The following is a 9,535-nucleotide window of genomic DNA, read 5'->3' on the forward strand; positions in this document are numbered from 1 at the left end:
TATGGACTTTGGTGCGGGAGAAACTAGCAGATCATTTTCCGGTCCAAAGGCTGTCGCAAAAGCAGCAAAAACATATTCTAAAGACATCACAGAGTCAAACAGATGTGGATTTTATTAAGTGAATGCCTTTTATTAAGTGGTTAAACTCTCTTTTGGCAGCCATGTTTTGACTGACCCTCTTGAATTGTTAATATTTAAAACATGTCAAATTTGCAGATGTAAATGTCAGGGCGGGGGTGGGGGTGGGGGGGCGACGACACACGAGGACTCGGACGTCACGCGGCTATTTAATTTTGTCTTGTACTTAAATACGTAATTAATGAATGCATCTCGTGTTAATTGTCGAGCCGTTCTGCGACATCTAAAATCTCTTCCACAGGAAAAGGAGCTTCTTGGCATCTTTCCAGCGCTCAGCAGGAAAGGAAGTGGCTCTTAAGGGCAGTGCTCAACTCACCCCTCTACCTGGCGGAAGTGGAGCCTCGGTGAGGCCATCAGTGGAAAAGGTCATGCTGACAAGAGCACTCCAGAGTTCACATCCTCTCATTAGACTGCAATATTTTCAGCATCCCTCCACTGGAAAAAAAGAAAAAGGAAAAAGCAAAAGTCAAGGAAAATTGGTTTTGAATTACACTCATTATTAAACAGGATTATGATATTGTGCAGCTGTGTGTGTGTGTTTTGTCATTGCTATTCTCATCACACCCACTCTCTCACACACACACACACACATTGTCTGTGTAACGTATCAGTTTCCACCATGTGCTGAAGAAATAAAGATTCTCAGCTGCTGAAGTGTGAAATGCGACGTTCAGGTTCAGGTTGTTGTGTTGTGATACTAAAACACACCAGGGTTTTTTTTTTTTTTTTAATGTGAACTATGAGTCAGCACATTAAAGAAAGTCACAAAAGTTGTAGCTCTGCTCCAGAAAACAAAGGCACGTCCAGCCCTTTTATTTAGGAGAGAAAATGTAAGAGATTTGATGTCTGATTTCACACTGTTTTAATGACAAACGTAAAGATGACAAAAGGGGGCGGGGCTGTGAGCCAGACAAACACACCACACAAACAAACTCCACAAACAAGCTAGAAACTTTATTTGTTACAACAAGTTGTATAGAGTTGCTGAATTACTTGAAAGGTTGTGGTTCTTTTTAACGTACATTGACCAACAGTGGTTTTTAGAACGGCAACTCCCACAGGAAACAATGGCATATGTGTACAAATACAAATGAGCAAAACATATCAAAATCAGTTTTTACAACTTTTCTGTAGCAACCAATTCCTTCTATTGGTGTGCCATAGTGCAAACTGTGTTGATGCAAGACAGAGTTTGATGTCAACATCCTCACGTCTAAAAATAAACCCCGTTCTTCTGTCTTTAAGACATTTTTTTATATATATATATATATGTATATATATATATATATTTTTAGGCTGCATTCACTGTGCCTTCAGTTCAAGTCCTTCTGTCCAGTAATGTGAATTTACAATCAGAATATAATTCAAGTGTATTGGGCAGGTCTGGCTCTTTTGGTTTTGGATAGTGAGTGTGACTGGGAGCGGATGCTGTTGCTGTGAATAGAAGTGTACGGCAGAGTACATGATGATGATGACGATGATGATGACGATGACTTAAAGCAGTACTTTGTCCTGCTGTGGCCATGTGGATCTCAGGAGGGATCGACCAACACGCCTGCGCTTTAGGATTTTATTCTGAAATCCCTTCGTATTTCATTAAAATCAAAAATTACAACGGATAATGAGATTACGACCTGTGTTTATGTTGTTGCCATTTTTGACTTTCGTGTCATAAAACATGTTCTGCCAGTGTGAAATATCACTTTAAGGATTTCTTTTCCCAAACCCTTTTTTATTTTTAAAATAACAGTCTTTGAGGATTCCTGGTTTCTCTCTGAAAACACACCTCAAAAAAAAAAAAAGATTATCACAAGCAGCTTAGCAGAAAGTGTAATAGCTTGTATGTTGGCTACAAGTGGAGTGGAGTGGAGTAGATGGCGTTTGAGTATAATCTGTCAGCGTGTGTGTATAAATGGATAGATTACAGAAGACGGAGACTATGGAGATAAAGCTTGTTTTCGTGTGTGTGATATCTGTCTACATTCACTCCACGGTCCATCATGTATGTGTGTGTGCGCGTGTTCATGTGTGTGTTCAGTACAGATCTGACTTGGAGCCTCTACGGCTAAGATTTCACTGGAAGAGAGATAAGAGAGCTATGCCGGTTGTGAAAGCTGCTGCCCTGCAGGAAAGTTGGGCTGTTTGTGGCCTCTACTCTGGTTCTATTGCACCATGTTCTGCAGGAAAGCATCGGGAACTGGTGGATTGATTGTGTCATCAAGTCTGAAGGTGGAGGCCCGGGGCGAGCCACGGCCCCGCCGCCATCCTCCCGTCCCTCGCCACTCTCCAACTCAAGAGCATCCACAACGGTCCACCACCATGGAGGGGATCTTGCCGTAGATGATCTGCTCTTTGCGATTAAAGTAGAGCATGTTGATGGGCGACATCTTGGTGGGGGTACAGCAGGGGCCTGCAGTCCCTCTGGGGTTGGCCTTGTTCACCAGGTGGGTGTGCGGGTACTTCTGCAAGTGCATGTACTCACACTCCCCAGAGCAATAGTTGGCCTTGTAGCGCTTTGGGGCAATAATCCAGTCCCAGCCAAAGTCCTCAAAGTCAACAGTGAGCGGGTAACGGCAGCAGCGGGACTCTGGGGAGTTCTCGTCACAGTCCAGGCCCGTGTCTCTCCTGACTCGCCTCGGGCTCTCTGATATTTTCACCTCCATGAACGGTTGCTGCAACAACAGAGAGTGACTTAAACCACTGAAAATAACTCGTTTGTTTCAAAATTCAACATAGAATGACCAGAAATCAAATGATGTGAGAGTTGGTTGAAGGAACGATGAACATCTCATGTAATAAGGCAGTGAGATGCAGGTGTTTGCCTTCATTGGAGTCTTTGTTGATTTTTCAATATCTTAAATCCTTCTTTCAGCAGCAGGAATATTTAACCACCTGCTGATTCATTTACTGAAGACTTAAGTTTAGGAAACCCTCAACACTTTGTTTCAAAACAAACATCTTGGAATATGTTTCTTGTTTGTCTTCAGGTTCTTTCAGGAGTGAAGTGAGCCTCAGCTGCACTCACTGTTCACCGAGTTGTGTTAATTTTTTTATGTGAAATAAAGGTTCAGCTCACCAGTCCTTCCTGATCCGGCGCAGCGGATGTCACGGCCAAGTCGTTTCCCCTCGAATCGAAGGCGTTAATCTCGATGCCCCAGTTGGTCTCCGGCTGCCGCAGCCACACGCTCAACACTTGCTTGACGTCTATGCTCTGCCAATTTCTGACCCCGGGGTTCAAGTCGATCTTCAGCGAGCGGATCCGTATGTGTCGGTCCCCGTCTGTGGCCGGCATCAGGCGGGAAATTTGCAGGAACACCGTGGTCGCCTCCTCCACCGGACGCAAATACACCCAGAGCTGCGCCCGCACGATGCGACTGGCTTGGAACTTTTGCGTAAAAGAGAAAAAGCAGCACTGTGGCTGCCCGTTCACCTGCACCACTGGATCCGCTGAAGGAGACAAGAGAGACAGAGACGTTTACTTTCCACATGAAAATAAAAGATGTCAATAAAAATCCATGGCACGGCAACAAAGCTATATGCGTAATGAGCGCAATGAGAGCATTTTCCCGTCTACTGTTTTGAGCATTGGTGACATTGACATTATCATATTCACAATATAACCCGGTGAAGAATGTAGCGACGCGCTGTTCAACTAAAGCATGTTTACAGCGTCGATCCGCTCCGTGCGTAAAAGTCCAGTTTGGAGACAGGTGCGCGCGTCATTTTTCACCACGAAAAACACACGAAATAAACACTCACGTTCAGTGGCCATCATCATTATCGTCTCCGTGGTGGCGTGCTCGTCATCCTCCTCCATGACTTCATCCCTGTTGTCATCTCCCAGCACGTCGTACTGGTCGATGAGCTGCTGCAGCGGCGGCGCTTTGGGCAGCAGCTGCTTCACTACGTCCCGGCTGATGTTCGGCGCTTCTTTCATCCGCAGTTTGCTCAAAATCTGGGACTTGATCGCGTTTAATCGCATGGTCTTGATATGCTGCCGCACCTCGCAGGTGGCGCACTGTTCCGCGTCCTCCGGGTTGGTGGCGGAGAGCTGCTGGTTCGTTTCTTGCTCACTCAGAACTACTGGACCCAAAGTAATCAGCAAACTAAGATAAAGAACAATGTGAGACAGATGCATTGTCTCCCAGGCGTGAAGTTTGACTTACAGGAAATAATAATTATTCTAATAATAATAATGATAATAATAAAGGACAGACTCCCGGTTTGTGTTGGACCTGGTGCGTGACTGCACTGCGTTTGGATTAATGTCGCACTCTGATAGGCATCATACTTGATTAGCGCACACCTTTTTATACTCCAACTTTAGCCTCTTTTGTGTCGTCAAAAACTATGATTGGCTGGACAGGCAACAATGAATTTTAACCGACTGACATGAAAACGTCCCCCCCCCCACTGTCAAACCATAAAGGGACGCGGACTGTGAGCGCGCACTGAGCGTGGCCACAGATGGATAGAGTCACTTTTCCTGACGTGATTGCGCAACGGGCACAAGGAGCGCTGAGTGGACCGTGCGCAACAGGCGAACTGAAGTTAACCATTCAAAATAAACGCAACAAAGTGTATTGTAAAGTGTATTGCAAGACATTTTTTCATTTGAGTTTTTCACTCAGTTTCAGGCATACACTTGGTTTCTTTAAATTCTGAATAAAGTACATTACATATTGTGCAGTTTGTGTCATATATTATTTCCATTTAACTTTGAGGGATGACTGTAATCAGGAGTCCAAGTGGACGTGATGTAACCAGCTTTTTATCCAAAAAAAAAAAAAGAATTACAAATTGGTGAAATGACAGTTAAATAATTATTCTTGTCCATTAAGATGAAGAAAAGAAAGTCAGCAGTTTGTTTAGAAAATAAATAAATCATAAATGGAAATAATCCATGTCCGGTATTTCAGTCAAAGTCATAGTGAAGATGAAGGAAATCCTGTCTCCAAGGTTTATTTATGTCCAGATGCTTGTGGACGAAACCTGGTTTCAGGACGTGGGAAGACAGCGCCATCGTGTGGCCACTCTAACATGAAACAGAATCATTAATTAATAAGATAAATATAAGATAAAACAAGTGTCTTAAAATGGAAATGCTTTGCCAAAAAAGACTGTAGGGGTTCATTTTCTTTTAGACATAAGCTCATGTGAGTGACATTTATACCACTTAAACCTATCAGAGGTCAAACTGATGCTGAATAAAACCATCAATGACAACAACAACAATCTTATGTGAAAAGTTTGCACAAACAAATTCACTATTGATTGTGAATCTGACCTCTGTATTTAGCACATCTTTTTCACCAGGGCTTGTTCAAGCCTTTATGGGGCCCTAAGCAGAATAACATTTTGGGGCCCCTCCCACCTGGTGCTTAATACAAATGTATCAATATAAATTGCATTATTTATAGCTGTGTTATTTACACCAACCCTCGTGTTGGTTTTTAACCTTAGAGGGAAGTAAAACCACAAAAGTGAACCAGTTGAATGACTTTGATTTTTTAAAACTTGATGTGCAAATGTGCACTAAATGAGCAAATCTTCCAAATAAAACCAAATCACTTTGAGATATCTAAATTTATCCAAAGATATCTAGATTTCTTCAACTGGGGCACGAGGAGCAATGGTTGTCCCAGGATTTGAACCAACACACACCCCCGAGACAAGCCCTATTCCCTTCCACTTGTCCACATGGGCTGCAGTCTATACATCAACTTCACACCAACTTCACTGGGTTTTTGTTGTTTAAAAAAAAAATTATGAAAAAAATGTCGCAGCTCTTTAGTCTGGCCGCCAGGTGGCAGCGTCGGACCGGTCAGAGCAGCATCAGTGCATCAGTGAGGTCAGTGAGTGGATCACAGCTGCAGCTGAGCTCAGTCCACTTCAGTCTGTGATTCCTCAGCTGCGTTCAACGCGAAGGCAACAGGGCTTGTCCTCCTCTGCTGCTCCTCCAGCAGCAGCAGCAGCAGCAGCAGCAGCAGCCTGGGATTCTGCTTCATAATCATCATATTAATAAGATTGTATAATTATTTTTTACCATCAGAGAAGTGGAGCTTCTGCAGGGAACAGAACACACCAGCAACAACCAGCACCAGCAGCAGCCGCAGCCGCAGCAACTTGGGGGAATATATTTTTTTGTCTTTCTTTTTATGTTGCATGAAATCAATAACGTTCAAGTTCATATTGCTGTGGATGCTGTTTTCATGAAGAGCTGAGGAGGAAGAGGAGGAGATCCAGGAGACAGCAGCAGCAGGTGATCATGTCATGTCCGTATTATTATTTACTTGAACGACCTTGAGTTATTCATTTTTTGGTTTGGCAGAATGTAGGTTAAAAAAAAAAGAAAAAGAAAGAATAAAAGAACAGACTCTTTGGCTGCTAAAAGTGTGCAAAGCTGCACAGTGTGCCAGCATTTTCTTCATGTTTTCCTTTGAGTGATTCTTTTCCCATCTAAAATAAGACTAAAAGCTCCACACTGTTGTTGAAATGCATCAGTTAAGCATCAGCGTTCTAGAAAACACTGTGACAGTTTGAGGCGATTCACACGAGATGTGCTTGAGGATTTCTGTAACATTTCAGACTCCTGTGTTGACATGTGGACACAACAGTGTTGCCTTTACTCACAGGGAGACTCCCTGCTCTGCATGAATCATTCATGGCCCTGACTGACTGAATGCCTGTTGTTGTGGACTATAGCATGCAGCTTTCTGAATGAAGCACATGTTCCTGGGCCTGTGGTCCTAGAAAAGGAGTGTGAATCAACTGTGCTGCGAGGGTGGGTCAGTGGAACAGATGGGAGACAACAGGCTTACAGCGGAGCAGCATCAGTGCACCAGAGCTGGAGACAGACGTCCCCCATGACATGCTACGCAAAATAGGCCGAGGGATTGAGTCACAAAGTAGTTGGACAGGAGAGGAGGGGGCGAGGGATGTTAGTCGTGTTCAGGAGCAGCGGGTGTTTAGAAGTGAGCCATGCCGAGACCTTGACCTCAAGCTCGCCACTGGAACCCGAGTCCCATAGCTGCCACGACCACTGTGAGAATCGCTCGCAGTCCTTCACCTCATTCCTGCCATCTGGTATTTTTAGGCTGTCGGCGACATGGAAAATAAATCACTCTCTTTTTCTCTCCACAGCCGAGGACAGGATGAGTTCTACGCAGCAGGGGAGCAAGGAGTGACCATTTCAACGCCGCCGCCGCCGCCGCTGCCCCAACAACACAGGGATGGGCCTTCCAGTTGGTCTCTGTAACACCCTGTCATCACAGCACATGTCAACACTCAGACATGGGTGAGAGCGGATGACAGGCGTACAAAGAGGATTGCAGTAGAGAGAGAAGTGGCAGCGTGGTGGTGGGGGGGCACACAAAGGAGATTGTCTCTGGGATGTACTGACCACTCACGGAGATTAAACTATCGATGCATGCGCTGCACGTCTGACCAAAGACTGTGGCACCCACACCGTCCACAGTATGGGGTGCATCAAATCTAAGACGGGCAACTCTGGAGCCCCAAATGCAAACTCCACAGAGAAGACGAGGGGCGGGTGCAGGGGGCCGAGGGAGGGAGAGAAAGCCTTCCTGGTTCACCCGGAGGCAGATGCGGCGGCGGAGAGCTTCCCTCAGGTCAGCCCAGTGCTGCTGGAGTACGCGCAGAAGCTCTCAGAGGAGATTGTGGCCCGGGCCGTGCAGCAGTGGGTGGAGGTGGACCGCCGCTATAGTGACATCCCCTACATTGAATGTGACATGCCATGACACTGGAGGGAGAGCGAGTCACACAGAGGACACCCCGGGGCGGCGCAAACACGAGCGACGGCATCGACAGACCAAAACTCATGCGCTCAGAATGAATCATTCAAGGATTTTAGGAACATGAATGAGCCGCTTGTAATTCAGTTTTGACCCCTTTATTTTTAATTGGATTATCCCGGGATTGGGTTTAAAAGGCCCAGTGCAAAGCGACCAAAGCATTCCATGATTCAAAACAAGGGCCTTACTCTTATATCAGAGCGTCGTCAGTTGGACATTGTCTTTCTCTGTCCCCCTGCGCCAAGTAGATTTCGGCTCTCATGATGACTCGTGATGCAACGAGAGAAATTGTTTAGTATCACAATGTTCCTGTCTGCCAGTGAAAGTCTATCCCGTCCATTGATGCCATCCAGCTATCTCCTCTTACAGAGGACGTTATTCATAGATCCCTTCATTTGGTGAAGGCTCTCTGTAGAGAACCTGCACCCGTGCGACCAGGTCAGACACACACACACACACACGCGCCCCAGCAGGCTCTTGTCCTCTACTGTAAGTAACGGCGTCCCCCGGGGGTTCCTGCGGTGGAGCTGCAACATCGTCCTCGGCTCTAGTTTATGCCGCGGCCATTAGGCCGAGCCGACCGCAGTCCACCACTCACCCGGGCAGCTCCTCGAAATGGGTTTCAGAAAATGTCTGCGAACAAACGACGCATTTCCTGCACTCCAGGATATTCTGTATACACGAGTCACAGTAGACGACTGGGACCACGGGGACCAGCTGCAGAGTCTCAGCCTCAGAGAAAACAACTCACTTTTCACACAGGATGAACCTGTCAGCAGAACTGAAGCTTAAAGGAAAAAAAGAAAACAGAAACACCTGAAGATAAGAGTCCTGGGTTTGGGTTCTTGTCAACACTGTCCATGTACAATGTCTAAGTCAGAAATACTGCCATTTGCCCTTTAGAGGAGAAGCAGCACAAATATGCAAAATCCACCTTAAAAATAATGTGGTGCTGCTTCTATAACAGAACACAGACCAGGCGACAGAGTCAAGATATATTAACAATAGAACATTCATAACCACCAGAGTCCTTAATGAATGTTATGATAAGCCTGACCCACGTTAGAAGGCCCGTGTGAACAGTTCTATTTGAACAGTGGGGACATTATTATAAAAGGTGTGGTCTTTGTCTTGTCTTTTCTTGTCGTTCAGTGGACACAGGGACAGCGTAACGACCGGCCAAGGCCTTGAAAGTCAAATCTTTACCCAGGTACACAAACTGATGTCATTAAGATTGACCTAAAAGTCACGTTGTTACAGGATCAGATAATTATTAAGGGTCCCGATTCGGACTGAAAGGGGAATTATGGTATTTTTTTTTCAACCTGAGCCCGGTGTTTTTAAATGTGTGTTTTACATATAACATAAAATAAAATAAAAACAGTCCTGTCCTGTCCTCAGCAAGATATTGACACATTTGCAACTCCGTCACGTCATGGTGATCTTCAATTAAAAAACAAGGTCAAACTGAAAGTACAACTAGTTAAATGTTGATAGTGAACAGGGTCTTGACTGAGGCTCTGTGTGTGAGAGCTACAGTCGTGTCAGACTGTAGCTCTCGTCCTCTGGTGACACCGGCATTG

The 9,535-nt window shown here is 45.3% G+C and overlaps 2 protein-coding genes across 4 annotated transcripts; one reads left to right on the plus strand and one right to left on the minus strand.

Moving 5' to 3' along the window:
* Positions 1–1,071: 1,071 nt before the first annotated feature.
* Positions 1,072–5,800, minus strand: mstnb (myostatin b). The gene is made up of 3 exons (XM_044049208.1): positions 3,898–5,800; positions 3,215–3,585; positions 1,072–2,810 (listed from the first exon to the last, which is right to left on the minus strand). The coding sequence occupies exons 1-3, from the start codon at positions 4,274–4,276 to the stop codon at positions 2,430–2,432; spliced, it is 1,131 nt and encodes a 376-aa protein (XP_043905143.1). The 5' UTR covers positions 4,277–5,800; the 3' UTR covers positions 1,072–2,429.
* A 229-nt stretch (positions 5,801–6,029) lies between these two features.
* Positions 6,030–9,081, plus strand: LOC122784118 (small membrane A-kinase anchor protein-like). Of its 3 annotated transcripts, none has more exons than XM_044049235.1 (2): positions 6,030–6,413; positions 7,282–9,081. In XM_044049235.1, the coding sequence occupies exon 2, from the start codon at positions 7,617–7,619 to the stop codon at positions 7,896–7,898; it is 282 nt and encodes a 93-aa protein (XP_043905170.1). In that variant the 5' UTR covers positions 6,030–6,413; positions 7,282–7,616; the 3' UTR covers positions 7,899–9,081. The 3 variants fall into 3 exon arrangements, with proteins under 3 accessions (XP_043905170.1, XP_043905154.1, XP_043905162.1); XM_044049219.1 differs by having other exon boundaries at positions 6,030–6,400; XM_044049227.1 differs by lacking the exon at positions 6,030–6,413 and adding an exon at positions 6,609–7,182.
* The last annotated feature ends 454 nt before the right edge of the window (positions 9,082–9,535 follow it).

This window comes from Solea senegalensis, linkage group LG2 (assembly GCF_019176455.1).
Source record: "Solea senegalensis isolate Sse05_10M linkage group LG2, IFAPA_SoseM_1, whole genome shotgun sequence".
NCBI classification, from domain to species: domain Eukaryota; kingdom Metazoa; phylum Chordata; class Actinopteri; order Pleuronectiformes; family Soleidae; genus Solea; species Solea senegalensis.

Coding starts and splice junctions, on each gene's coding strand:
- mstnb (XM_044049208.1), bottom strand. CDS start 4,276: ATGCATCTGTCTCACATTGTTCTTTATCTTAGTTTGCTGATTACTTTG. Junction 3,586..3,897: donor AATGATGATGGCCACTGAAC/GTGAGTGTTTAT, acceptor TGTCTCCTTCAG/CGGATCCAGTGGTGCAGGTG. Junction 2,811..3,214: donor CGCCGGATCAGGAAGGACTG/GTGAGCTGAACC, acceptor CTGTTGTTGCAG/CAACCGTTCATGGAGGTGAA.
- LOC122784118 (XM_044049235.1), top strand. CDS start 7,617: ATGGGGTGCATCAAATCTAAGACGGGCAACTCTGGAGCCCCAAATGCA.